At 51.3% G+C, this 14239-nt stretch overlaps 1 protein-coding gene across 1 annotated transcript; it reads right to left on the bottom strand.

The window, feature by feature from the left end:
- Positions 1–8631: 8631 nt before the first annotated feature.
- On the bottom strand, positions 8632–13742 carry LOC129526381 (uncharacterized). The gene is made up of 2 exons (XM_063698161.1): positions 13642–13742; positions 8632–9846 (listed from the first exon to the last, which is right to left on the bottom strand). The coding sequence occupies exons 1-2, from the start codon at positions 13740–13742 to the stop codon at positions 9447–9449; spliced, it is 501 nt and encodes a 166-aa protein (XP_063554231.1). The 3' UTR covers positions 8632–9446.
- Between the last annotated feature and the right edge of the window lie 497 nt (positions 13743–14239).

The following is a 14239-nucleotide window of genomic DNA, read 5'->3' as shown; positions in this document are numbered from 1 at the left end:
TCCTGGGTTCAAGTGTTTCACCATGTTGGCCAGGCTGGTCTTGAACTCCTGGGTTCAAGTGATCCACCCGTCTCGGCCTCCTAAAGTGCTGGGATTACAGGCATGAGACACCACACCTGGCCTGGAGAGATTCTTAAAGCTGGTCACATGTATTTTTTGTATTTTCTGTCAGCTTTTGTTGTGATAACAAACACCCCAAATCTCAGGGGCTTCCAACAACAAGCATGCGTTTCTCACAGTTCTGGGCATCAGTTGTGGGTGGTCGGCTGATTGGTGGCTTCTGCTGGAATTTGATGGGCAGGGCTCCAGACTGTAGATTGGGTTCAGGTGTGATCCACGTGTCTTGTTGCAGACCCCAGGCTGAAGGAGCAGCCAGCTACCTGGGGTATGCCCTTCTCATCCAAGACGGCAGGAGTGCAAGAGCAGGGGCAGGAACCCAGGATGTCTCCCGAGCTCTCTGCTCAGAACAGGTACAAGGTCACTTTGCCCATCCCCCATCAGTATGTGCAAGTCACACAGCCAACCCAAAGTCAGTGGGGGCAGGGCAATATACTCTGCCCACAGGGAAACACAAAGTGGGGCAAGAGAAGGAATCCTTTCTGGAAAATAATAATAGAATCCACCACACCATGGCAGCAACAGCTAGATGGCAGTGGTGTCCTTACTGGTCTGGATATGGGCTGTGGTTCCCGCCCAATTTATCTTATTTTTGTAGAAACAGGTGGTGCTGGGGCGGTAGGCGGTGGGGGGTGGGGTGGGGGGGTTCTTGTTATGTTGCCAAGGCTGGCCTTGAACTCCTAGCCTCAAGCAATCCTCCCATCTTGGCCTCCCATAGTGTTGGGATTACAGGCAAGAGCCAGTGTGCCCAGCCATCTAATTTCTGATCTGGTTTCTTTCCTTTTTCTTTTTCTTTCTTTTTTTTTGATACCTAGTCTTGTTCTGTCTGTCTCCCAGGCTGCCAGGCTGGAGTGGAGTGGTGTGATCTCGGCTCACTGCAACCTCCACCTCCCAGGTTCAAGTGATTCTCCTGCCTCGGCCTCCCAAGTAGCTGGGACTACAGGCACGTGCCACCAGTCCAGGCTAATTTTTTATTTAATTTTATCTATTTATTTATTTATTTATTTTAGATGGAGTCTGGCTCTGTCGCCCAGGCTGGAGTGCAGTGGCATTATCTCAGCTCACTGCAAACTCCACCTCCTGGGTTCAAGCAATTCTTCTGCCTCAGCATCCCGAGCAACTGGGATTACAGGCACCTGCCACCACACCCAGCTAAATATATTTTATGTATATATTATATTATATATATTATATTATATATTATATATATAATATATATAATTATATATTATATTATATATAATTATATATTATAATATATATATAATTATATATATTATATTATATAATATATAATATAATATATATAATTATATATATATTATAATATGTAATTATAATATATATGTGCTCTTGCACTCCTGCCGTCTTGGATGAGAAGGGCATACCCCAGGTAGCTGGCTGCTCCTTCAGCCTGGGGTCTGCAATAAGACACGTGGATCACACCTGAACCCAATCTACAGTCTGGAGCCCTGCCCATCAAATTCCAGCAGAAGCCACCAATCAGCCGACCACCCACAACTGATGCCCAGAACTGTGAGAAACGCATGCTTGTTGTTGGAAGCCCCTGAGATTTGGGGTGTTTGTTATCACAACAAAAGCTGACAGAAAATACAAAAAATACATGTGACCAGCTTTAAGAATCTCTCCAGGCCAGGTGTGGTGTCTCATGCCTGTAATCCCAGCATTTTAGGAGGCCGAGACGGGTGGATCACTTGAACCCAGGAGTTCAAGACCAGCCTGGCCAACATGGTGAAACCCCATCTCTATAATAATATTATCTCTATAATATTATATATTATATATATTAGATACATTATATATTATATATCATATATTATATATTTATAATATATATTATATATTTATATTATGTATTATATAGATCATATATATTTATATATAATATATATTTATATTATGTATTATATATTAATATATAGTATATATTAATATACTATATATTAATATATAATATATAAATATAATATATAATATATTAATATATTATATAATATATATTATATTTATATATATTTTATATATTATATATTTATATATTATATATATTTATATAATATATAATATATATTTACATATATTATATATTTTTATATATTATATATTTATATATATTATATATTTATATATTATATGTATTATATACACACATATTTGTGTATATACACATCTGTGTGTATATATACACACACATATATATACACACATACATATATATGTGTGTATATATATACACACATATATTTTCGAGACAGAGTCTCACTCTGTTGCCCAGGCTGGACTGCAATGGCACGATCTTGGCTCACTGCAACGTCTACCCCCCGGGTTCAAGCAATTCTTCTGCCTCAGCCTCCTGAGTAGCTGGGATTACAGGCGACTGCCACCATGCCCGGCTAATTTTTGTACTTTTAGTAGAGACAGGGTTTCACCATCTTGGCCAGGCTGGTATTGAACTTCTGACCTCATGATCCACCCTCCTTGGCCTCCCAAAGTGCTGGGATTACAGGCGTGAGCCACCATGCCCGGTCATTTTTTTTTTTTTTTGAGATGGAGTTTCGCTCTTGTTGCCCAGGCTGGAGTGCAATGGCTTGATCTCCGCTCACCGCAACCTCCGCCTCCCGGGTTCAAGCGATTCTTCTGCCTCAGCCTCTGAAGTAGCTGGGATTACAGGCAAGGGCCACCATGCCCAGCTAATTTTGTATTTTTAGTAGAGACGTGGTTTCTCTATGTTGGTCAGGCTGGTCTTGAACTCCTGACCTCAAATGATCCGCCTGCCTTGGCCTCCCAAAGTGCTGGGATTACAGGCGTGAAACACGGTGCCCAGCACCCAGTCAATTTTTTATATTTTTGGTAGAGACGGGGTTTCACCATGTTGGCCAGGCTGGTCTCCAACTCCTGACCTCAAGTGATCTGCTCACCTTGGTCTCCCAAAGTGCTGGGAATGCAAGTATGAGCCACTACGCCCAGCAATTTTTGTATTTTTAGTAGAGATGTGGTTTCATCATGTTGGCCAGGCTGGTCTTGAGCTCCTGACCTCAGGTGATCCATCTGCCTTGGCCTCCCAAAGTGCTGGGATTACAGGCGTGAGCCACTGCGCCCAGCCTCTGATCTGGGTTCTTAAACTAGTTCTGTGAGATGCCCAGTAGCCTTTGGTACATTGCTTTTCAGCTTCAATCAGCCGGAATTGGAGTAGCCAGGTGGTCACTGACCTAGTGTCTGTCATCCCCAAGTTCACCTGTCCACTTGCTCTGGGGCTGGGACTCTGAAAACCGCATTCCAGACTGCTTGGCCTGCTGGCTTTCTGGCGTGGTCAGCCCATCTAGAGAAAGAGACTGGCAGGAGGAATAGAGAAGGGGCAGCCTCCCTGACGCTTACACCCCTGTCCTCGCTTTCTTAGCAACAGCAGACAGTCCCGGCCTCCAGATTCCCTTAGCACCTCACACCCTGCTCCATCACACACTACTCATGGTTTTCCTGACGGGGTCCTCCCCAGTCACTGTCCCAGACTGGGGGCCTCCAGATTGAGCATATCATCCTAGCTTGCGGGAGTGCAAGGGGCCTCCTCCTGTCCCCACCACTGGGTAACCAGACATAGCCTCGGGGCTCTCAGGAGTCCTGGAGTATTTCAAAGAAGAGTCCACACTTTGGAGCCAGATGGGACAGGACAGTCTTGGGGCATCGCTGGCTGTTACCCCAGCTAGGCAGTCCCTGGTGAACACCTGACTCCATCCTGTGTGCAGACCAACAGGTGCTGCTCCCAGGGTCTCTGGAAGCTGATGTGGCTCTCAACAGTGCCTCTCAAAGTCCCTCCCTCTTCCCCTCTTCCTCGCTTCACACAAAGGCCTGACTCTCTTTTCTTTCCTGGGAGATGATGGCCCAATAAAACTGACCGCTAAGTCATTGCCCATTGGAAACTGGTTTCCCTTTCCCTAGGGCTGGAGGGACTAATTCTTCACATGCTACTGGAAAGGAAAGGAACTATTTACACCAGTGTGTGATTGGGATGGGAGGCAGCGAGGGTGTGGGGGATTCCCTTCCCGGATCAGGTTGAATCCTACACCAAGGCAGTGAAGAGAAGGAAGAAAAATAAAACTTAAACTTCCATATTTTAAAAGTTCATATTCTGGCCAGGTGCAATGACTCACACCTGTAATCCCAGCACTTTGGAAGGCTGAGGTAGGTGGATCACTTGAGCCCAGGAGTTCAAGACCAACCTGGCCAACATGGGGAAACACCATCTCTACTAAAAATACAAAAAGTTAGCCAGATGTGGTAGCGTGCACATGTAGCCCCAGCTACTCGCAAGGCTGAGGCACCTGGGAGGCAGAGGTTGCAGTGAACTGAGATCACATCACTGTACTCCAGCCTGGGCGACAGAGTGAGACTCTGTCTCAAAAAAAAGAAAAAAAAAAAGCTCCCATTCTGCCTCAGCTTTTTAAACTAGAATAAACTTAAAAATACAAACAAAAACTCATGAACTAAAGTTAACAACATTCAATCAACCTGATGGATGGATGATGTTTTACTGAAATGGAATCGAAGCGAATCACTGATGTGTGGGGTTTAATGGAAGAAAGATGTATTTTCAACTTGATTTTTCTCAGTTTTTTGTTTTTTTTTTGATAATGGAACTTTATTTGAGTCACTGACATAATCACTATTGATTTTTTTTCTGGATGTGAACAATAAACTCTTTCAACCACCTATCCAGTATTTTAATGAGCCAATCAATTTAATCATATACTCCCAAAATATAATACAGAAAATATTAAATGAAATTTCTTTACTGTTTATTTACTAACACACTGACTGCTAATGCAGATTGTAGTTTGGATGGGAAGAAGGTGGAAGTTGCAAAATTCATCTCACAGGACCACACAACTCTCTTGCCATTTTTTTGCATTTGAACTCTGGTGAAATGTTTGCCTTTAGTGATACTGCACACTGACTCATGTGCCGCGAACAGGATCTTAACCCAAATGGAAAAGCAGGTTTTAAAATCCTGAGCACTCATGGGAAGGATAAAATAAAAAAAATAAAATAAAATCCTGCAGGCTGGGTGCAGTGGCTCATGCCTGTAATCCCAGCACTTTGGGAGGCTCAGGCACTTTGGGAGGCTCGAACTTGAAGTGAGGAGTTTGAGATCAGCCTGGCTAACATGGTGAAACCCCGGCTCTACTAAAAATACCAAAATTAGCCGGGAGCGTGCCTGTAATCCCAGCTACTTAGGAGGCTGAGGCGGAAGGATTGCTTGAATCCAGGAGGCAAAGGTGGCAGTGACCCGAGATCATGCCACTGCAATCCAGCCTGGGCAACAAAGGAAGAATAGGTCTCAAAACAAACAAAAAAACCCAAAACCGTGCAAGGCACAAGAGTTCTGGGGTAGTAACCCAGATAACCCAAAAATGAAAACACAACATTCAAAACTTCTGGCACAGCTTATAGATCCCCAGGAATATGGCTGCTGATCCCACTTGAAAAAGCACCACCCTGAGTTACCTGGGGAGGGGAATTAGGATGAAAAGAGAGATTGCTCAGGGGCCATGTGCACGGGCCTTGGAAGTACCCACTGCTGAGCTGCAGAAGCAGCTTGGGAAGACCCTAGTTGATGAAAGAAATTGGGGGTGAGTTTCCAAGGACAAGTGTAGGCCCCTCATTTACATGTGAGGAAGTGGGCCTCCTCTAGGAAGCCTGGGGCAAACGTGGCCAGAGTGGGGCTCCTTCTGGAAGCAAACCCCATAAGATGTACGATTGCCTTTCTTTTTTAAAAACGTTTTTATTTATTTTTGAGATGGAGTCTTGCTCTGTTGCCTAGGCTGGAGTGCAGGGGCACAATCTTGGCTTACTGCAGCCTTGAACTCCTGGGCTCAAGTGTTCCTCCCATCTTAGTGTCCTGGGTAGCTGGAACTACAGGTGTGCACCACCACACCTGGCTCCTTTTTTAAAAACATTTTTAAATTTATTTTTTGTTTATTTTATTATTATTTTTGAGATGGAGTCTCACTCTGTTGCCCAGGCTAGAGTGCAGTGGCACGATCTCAGCTCACTGCAACCTCCACCTCCTGGATTCAAGTGATTCTCCTGCCTCAGCCTCCCAAGTAGCTGGGATTACAGGCATGTGCCACCACACCTGGCTAATTTCATGTATTTAGGAGAGACGGGGTTTCACCATGTTGGTCAGGCTGGTCTCGAACTCCCGACCTCAGGTGATCCACCCGCACCAGCCTCCCAAAGTGCTGGGACTACAGGCGTGCGCCACCACACCCAGCATTCCTTTTTTTTTTTTTTTTTTTTTCAGATTAATATTGTTCTTGTTTATTTTTTTATTTTTTATTGATCATTCTTGGGTGTTTCTCGGAGAGGGGGATTTGGCAGGGTTACACGACAATAGTGGAGGGAAGGTCAGCAGATAAACAAGTGAACAAAGTTCTCTGGTTTTACTAGGCAGAGGACCCTGCGGCCTTCGGCAGTGTTTGTGTCCCTGGGTACTTGAGATTAGGGAGTGGTGATGACTCTTAACGAGCATGCTGCCTTCAAGCATCTGTTTAACAAAGCACATCTTGCACCGCCCTTAATCCATTCAACCCTGAGTGGATACAGCACATGTTTCAGATAGCACAGGGTTGGGGGTAGGGTCACAGATCAACAGGATCCCAAGGCAGAAGAATTTTTTCTTAGTACAGAGAAAAGTCTCCCATGTCTACCTCCCTCCACACAGACGCGGCAACCATCCGACCTCTCAATCCTTTCCCCACCTTTCCCCGCCTTCCACTCCACAAAACCGCCATTGTCATCATGGCCCGCTCTCAATGAGCTGCTCGGCACACCTCCCAGACGGGGCGGTGGCCGGGCAGAGGGGCTCCCCACCTCCCAGACGGGGCGGTGGCCGGGCAGAGGCGCCCCCCACCTCCCGGACGGGGCGGCTGGCCGGGCAGGGGGCTGACCACCCCCACCTCCCTCCTGGACGGGGCGGCTGGCCGGGCAGAGGGGCTCCTCACTTCCCAGTAGGGGCGGCCGGGCAGAGGCGCCCCTCACCTCCCGGATGGGGCAGCTGGCCAGGCGAGGGGCTGACCCCCCCACCTCCCTCCCGGACGGGGCGGCTGGCCGGCGGGGGGCTGACACCCCCACCTCCCTCCCCGACGGGGCGGCTGGCCGGGCGGGGGGCTGACCCCCCCCACCTCCCTCCCGGACGGGGCGGCTGGACGGGCGGGGGGCTGACCACCCACCTCCCTCCCGGACAGGGCGGCTGGCTGGGCTGTGGGCTGACCCCCCCACCTCCCTCCCGGACGGGGCGGCTGGCCGGGCTGAGGGGCTCCTCACTTCCCAGTAGGGGCGGCCAGGCAGAGGCGCCCCTCACCTCCCGGACGGGGCGGCTGGCCGGGCGGGGGGCTAACCCCCCCACCTCCCTCCCGGATGGGGCGGCTGGCCGGGCGGGGGGCTAACCCCCCCACATCCCTCCCGGACGGGGCGGCTGGCCGGGCGGGGGGCTGACCCCCCCACCTCCCTCCCGGACGGGGTGGCTGGCCGGGCGGGGGGGCTCCTCACTTCCCAGTAGGGGCGGCCGGGCAGAGGCGCCCCTCACCTCCCGGACGGGGCGACTGGCCAGGTGGGGGGCTAACCCCCCCACCTCCCTTCCGGACGGGGCGGCTGGCCGGGCGGAGGGCTGACCTCCCCACCTCCCTCCCGGACGGGGCGGCTGGGCGGGCAGAGGGGCTCCTCACTTCCCAGTAGGGGCGGCCGGGCAGAGGCGCCCCTCACCTCCCGGACCGGGCGGCCGGCCAGGCGGGGGGCCAACCCCCCACCTCCCTCCCGGATGGGGCGGCTGGCCGGGCGGGGGGCTAACCCCCCCACCTCCCTCCCGGACGGGGCGGCTGGCCGGGCAGGGGGCTGACCCCCCCACCTCCCTCCCGGACGGGGCGGCTGGCCGGGCAGGGGGCTGACCCCCCCACCTCCCTCCCGGACGGAGTGGCTGGCCGGGCAGAGGGGCTCCTCACTTCCCAGTAGGGGCGGCCGGGCAGAGGCGCCCCTCACCTCCCGGACGGGGCGGCTGGCCAGGCGGGGGGCCGACCCCCCCACCTCCCTCCCGGACGGGGCGGCTGGCCGGGCGGGGGGGCTCCTCACTTCCCAGTAGGGGCGGCTGGGCAGAGGCGCCCCTCACCTCCCGGACGGGGTGACTGGCCAGGTGGGGGGCTAACCCCCCCACCTCCCTTCCGGACGGGGCGGCTGGCCGGGCGGAGGGCTGACCTCCCCACCTCCCTCACGGACGGGGCGGCTGGGCGGGCAGAGGGGCTCCTCACTTCCCAGTAGGGGCGGCCGGGCAGAGGCGCCTCTCACCTCCCGGACCGGGCGGCCGGCCAGGCGGGGGGCCAACCCCCCACCTCCCTCCCGGACGGGGCGGCTGGCCGGGCTGGGGGCTGACCCCCCCACCTCCCTCCCAGATGGAGCGGCTGGCCGGGCAGAGGGGCTCCTCACTTCCCAGTAGGGGTGGCCGGGCAGAGGCGCCCCTCACCTCCCAGACAGGGCGGCTGGCCGGGCGGGGGGCTGACCCTCCCACCTCCCTCCCGGACGAGGTGGCTGCCGGGCGGAGACGCTCCTCACTTCCCAGATGGGGTGGCTGCTGGGCGGAGGGGCTCCTCACTTCTCAGACGGGGCGGTTGCCGGGCAGAGGGTCTCCTCACTTCTCAGACGGGGCGGCCGGGCAGAGACGCTCCTCACATCCCGGACGGGGCGGCAGGGCAGAGGTGCTCCCCACATCTCAGACGATGGGCGGCCGGGCAGAGACGCTCCTCACTTCCCAGATGTGATGGCGGCCGGGAAGAGGCCCTCCTCGCTTCCTAGATGGGATGGCGGCTGGGCAGAGACGCTCCTCACTTTCCAGACTGGGCAGCCAGGCAGAGGGGCTCCTCACATCCCAGACGATGGGCGGCCAGGCGGAGACGCTCCTCACTTCCCAGACGGGGCGGCGACCGGGCAGAGGCTGCAATCTCGGCACTTTGGGAGGCCAAGGCAGGTGGCTGGGAGGTGGAGGTTGTAGCAAGCCGAGATCACGCCACTGCACTCCAGCATGGGCACCATTGAGCACTGAGTGAACGAGACTCCGTCTGCAATCCCGGCACCTCGGGAGGCCGAGGCTGGCCGATCACTCGCGGTTAGGAGCTGGAGACCAGCCCGGCCAACACAGCGAAACCCCGTCTCCACCAAAAAAATATGAAAACCAGTCAGGCGTGGCGGCGCGGCAGGCTGAGGCAGGAGAATCAGGCAGGGAGGTTGCAGTGAGCTGAGATGGCAGCAGCAGCTTCGGCTCGGCATCACAGGGAGACCGTGGAAAGAGCGGGAGAGGGAGACCCAGAGCCAAACCTCAGAGGGGCCACCTGCACCACCCTCGCGTCGACCGGCCTCTCTCCATCTCCTCTGTCCTTGTGAGCTGGAGGCTCCTCAGAGGCTTCTTGTGGGTACATCTTCTTCTTTACCGGGGAGCCATGAGGTCTCTGACACTGGTTGGTGTGCACAGCATATCTTCTTGTATTCTCATTGAATGTGCTCCCTGAAGTCACCTTGGTAGTAGAGTAGGGCTCCCTTTTCACACTCTTTTTGGAAGGCTTCTTCGAGTCACCGCCGAGGCCTGCCACCTCCTCCACCAACAAACGGAAGCCACCACATCTTCTCCGAGACTCGCTCTGACCTCGCCGCCGATGCTGCCCGGGCCTCCTTTTTTTTTTTTTTAAAGTAAAGATTGGGTCCTGGTATGTTGCTCAGGCTGGTCTGGAACTCATGGGCTCAAGGGATTCTCCTGCCTCAGCCTCCCAAAGTGTTGGGATTACAGGAGTGAGCCACCACACCTGGCGTGTATGATTGCCGTTCCACTGCTCCTCCTTGAAGCATGAGCTGCAAACTTCTTTAAAAAGGCTAAAATGAGGCCGGGCATGGTGGCTCACGCCTATAATCCCAGCAAATTTTGCAGTAGCACAATCTCAACTCACTGCCACCTCCGCCTTCTGGGTTCAAGCGATTCTTCTGCCTCAGCCTCCCAAGTAGCTGGGACTAGAGGTGAGCGCCACCACGCCCAGCTAATTTTTGTATTTTTAGTAGAGATGGGGTTTCACCATGTTGGCCAGGATGGTCTCGACATTGTGATCCGCCTGCCTCGGTCTCCCAAAGTGCTGGGATTACAGGTGTGAGCCACTGCACCTGGCCTTCACTTTTTTTTTTTTTCTAGAAAGCATAACTCAGTGGCACTCCACTTCTTTTTTGAGGTATAAACTTCCTTTCCTTGGCTAGGCACAGTGACTCACACCTGTAATCCCAGCACTTTGGGAGGCCTAGGTGGGCAGATCACTTGAGGTCAGGAGTTCGAGACCAGCCTGGCCAACATGGTGAAACCCTGTCTCTACTAAAAATACAAATATTAGCCAGGCATGGTGGTGCACACCTGTAGTCTCAGCTACTTGGGAGGCTGAGGCAGGAGAATCGCTTGAACCTGCGAAGCAGAGGTCGCAGTGAGCCACGATGGCACCATTGCACTCCAGCCTGGGTGACAAGAGTGAGACTCCATCTCAAAAAAAAAAAAAAAAAAAAAAAAAGAAGAAGAAGAAGAAAAAAAGAATCCCTTCATTTCAAAACTGGTGGAACTCTGAATTGTACACTGTTTATGATGGTCCCACGGGGTGGTACCACTCTAGCAGGTAAACAGAAATATACATCCTATCCCAAGTCAGCCACTGGGAACAGCAGCGTCCAGGTGTGCTGGGACTCAGGCATGTGGAGCTTCATTGAGTGGTCCTGGACATGCTCCAGCTAACAAGCACATCATCAGTGTTGTAATCACTTCTGCAGAATGGTTAGCTGAGACAAAGTGCTGCGAGGAAGTGCTCCCATCCCTGTGAGAGCACTTGTTGTAATTTATGTGTGAGCATTTTGCAAAATACTAGCAGTGATGCAGAGAGCAAAGGCTCAACGAAAGCAAAACAATACTGCAATGGCAGTAGAATTTGTGTTCTAAGGATCATGCCCCCAACTGTAGAGTTATTCTTATAAGAAATTATTCCTGAGTTTTTGAGCTGTAAATGATAAAGTCTTCAGAAACCTGCCATTCTCATGAAATGTAATTGACTCGATCAGATTCTGATCCCTAGGAAATGACCTCGGCTGGAAAGGAAGTACTGCCCTCCCAGCCTTTCCCATATAATCTGGGACTCCAGGATACAGGAGAAGAAACTAACAATTTTTTTATGCTTACTCACCTTCTCAATTTTTTTTTGAGACGGAGTCTTGCTCTGTTGCCCAGGCTAGAGTAGCGTGGCAAGATCTTGGCTCACTGCAACCTTTGCCTCCCGGGTTTAAGCGATTCTCCTGCTTCAGCCTCCCGAGTAGCTGGGATCACCAGCGTGCGCCACCATGACCCCCTAAGTTTTGTATTTTTAGTAGAGGCGGGGTTTCACCATGTTGGCCAGGCTGGTCTCGAACTCCTGACCTCAGGTGATCCTCCCGCCTCGGCCTCCCAAAGTGCTGGGATTGCAGGCATGAGCCACCACGCCCAGCCTCACCTTCTCCCATCTAACCCTTGGAGCGCTACCTGATTCCATCATCTTCTCCACCTACCACTCATCCTTTGTCAAGTGTTTTTTTTTTTTTTTTCTTCAACAGATGAGGAAACTGAAGCTCTGGTAGGTTAAGTTGCCCAAGACCACACAGCTGGCCATCAGTACAACTGGGATTTGAACCTAGGTCATCTTGACACCAAAGCACACCCTGTGTTGTCATTTCCACCATCAAAAACTTGGCAGGAGGGTCAAGCACCGTGGCTCATGCCTGTAATTCCAGCACTTTGGGAGGCTGGGGTGGGAGGATCACTCAAAGCCAGGAGTTGGAGACCAGTCTGGGCAACATAGCGAGACCCCATCTCTACAAGAAAAAAGGAGCTGGAAGTGGTGGTGCCTGCCTGTAGTCCCAGCTACTTGGGAGGCTGAGATGGGAGGATCACTTGGGTCCAGGAGGTTGAGGTTGCAGTGAGCTGTGATTATACCACTACACTCCAGCCCGTGTAACAGAACAAGACCCTCTCTAAATCTAAAAAAAAAAAAAAAAAAAACCCAACAGGAATAAACAGGTGTCTGCCTGTGAGGAGGGTACAGGGAAGGTATTTCTCAATAAGATATCATTATTCTTTCATAAATTATTCGAACATTATGAAGCACCCTTGAATGGGATGATTTTGAAGATTGTATAGGTGGAAACGGTCACACCTTCTCTCCAGACATAATGTCACCATCATGTGGTTAATATGGCAATGGTATGTATGTCAATCAGCAAACTCAATCAGTGATTCACTTGCAAGATTTTATTTTAGTGCGTCAGCAGACCTTTCATTTCATGGAGTCAAGGAGAGGTTGATGCAGGCAGGGCAGGAAATTGCAACACAGGGGCCAGGCGCGGTGGCTCACGCCTGTAATCCCACCACTTCGAAAGGCTGAGGCAGGCAGATCACTTGAGGACAGGAGTTCGAGACCAGCCTGGCCAACATGGCAAAACCCCGTCTCTACTAAAAATACAAAAATTAGCCAGGCATGATGGTGCACGCCTGTAATCCCAGCTATTTGGGAGGCTGACACATGAGAATCGCTTGAACCCAGGAGGCGGAGGTTGTAGTGAGCCAAGATTATGCCACTGCACCCCAGCCTGGGCGACAGCGTGAGACTCTGTCTCAGGGGAAAAAAAAAAAAACAAAAACGAAAATTGCAACACAGGCTGCAAGGGCAAACTGTCAAATGTTTCCTGATTCTCTGGGAAACTGCAAGGTTATTTATCTATCCACTCGCCAAACACAAATGACGAAATAAAAGCATGAGACCCTGGATAATTTACCCATTGCCAGATTACAGGCCAGCACTACCTTATAAAACAGCGTAATTCTGAAAGCGAAGTAGCTGTGTTCTCAATTAAATTGAAAGTAGAAATCAATTGAATTGCATAAGCATAATTCTAGGGGACTTACATAACACATTTTTCTTTTCGAAATCCTTTTACATTTGTTATCTTAATTTATCTCTGCACAACCTCCCTACTTTGGAAAAACTTTTATTATAGCACTTATCACCCTGTAGTTAATGTTTAGTGTACATGTCTGTCTCTCCCATTGGTTTATAACCTTCTTCAGGGCAGAGACCCTGCCGTATTTATGCATCTATAAAGCCCTAGCACTTGGTAAGGTATGAGTTAGGACTTGTTTTGTTAGGAAACTGACAGAAACCCACTGGATGCAGTTTAAGCAACAAGCGAGCTTTGTTTCAAGCAGCTCTAGGGCAGGGATGCAGCCACGTCTAGGATAACTGGGTACCAGGCTCTCTCACATTTCCTCATCTCCCTGCCTGCCTCACTAACACCTCTGCAGAAGTGTCTTTCATCGCTTCCTGGTCCACTGAAAACCTGGCTGCCAACATATCCTGAGTTAACTTGCAACTTGCCCAGCCCTGCATTGACAGCCTCAATCACCCTCTGGGCCCCGACCTCCCCAGTCTCCTCAGGCCTAGGCTCTGATTGTTCCGCCTCAGTGAGGTGTTCACCTCTAGTCCAATCAACGGCCGGAGGGCTGTTCCTATGGTAACCATGTGCCCGGGCAGAAAGGAAGAAGGCACAGTTCCCAGAAAAAAAGGGAGAAGGGGCAGGGCAGCTCAAACAATAGGTGGCTACGTCTGTGTGTACGTACGTGGTGCTCTATAAATGCTCACTGTGATCTGCCTTGCTCTGAATGCTGCTGCAATGCCCGCCTTCTTTTAGTTCCGCAAACACACGTGCTCTTTCTGGCCTCAAGGGTTCCCATGTGTGGTTTTCACTTCCCGATGGCTCTTCCCTGTCTGCACCCCTTGGCCTGGCTGATGCCTACTCTTCCTTTGGGTTAGCATCTGGACTCACCACCTCTTTAGAAGGCCTTTCCTGACCTGTGCCCAGAATACCCTGTACTCGCTTTCTTTATCTCTTTTTCTTTCTTTCTCTCTCTCTCTCCTTCCTTCCCTCCTTCTTTCTTTCTTTCTTTTTTTCAGTCTCACTTTGGCTTACTGTGATCTGCCTTGCTGGAGTGCAGTGGCACCATCTCAGCTCACTGCAA

The sequence above is a fragment of the Gorilla gorilla genome, chromosome 15, assembly GCF_029281585.2.
Source record: "Gorilla gorilla gorilla isolate KB3781 chromosome 15, NHGRI_mGorGor1-v2.1_pri, whole genome shotgun sequence".
NCBI lineage: Eukaryota > Metazoa > Chordata > Mammalia > Primates > Hominidae > Gorilla > Gorilla gorilla.
This window is presented reverse-complemented; position numbering and strand designations above follow the sequence as displayed.

What these genes read in the sequence shown, in the direction of transcription:
- LOC129526381 (XM_063698161.1), bottom strand. Translation starts at nt 13,742, where the DNA reads ATGGTTACCATAGGAACAGCCCTCCGGCCGTTGATTGGACTAGAGGTG. An exon ending in GGCCTGAGGAGACTGGGGAG is followed by an intron (nt 9,847 to 13,641) that starts GTCGGGGCCCAG and finishes AAAAAAAAAAAG; the next exon opens with GAGGCCCGGGCAGCATCGGC.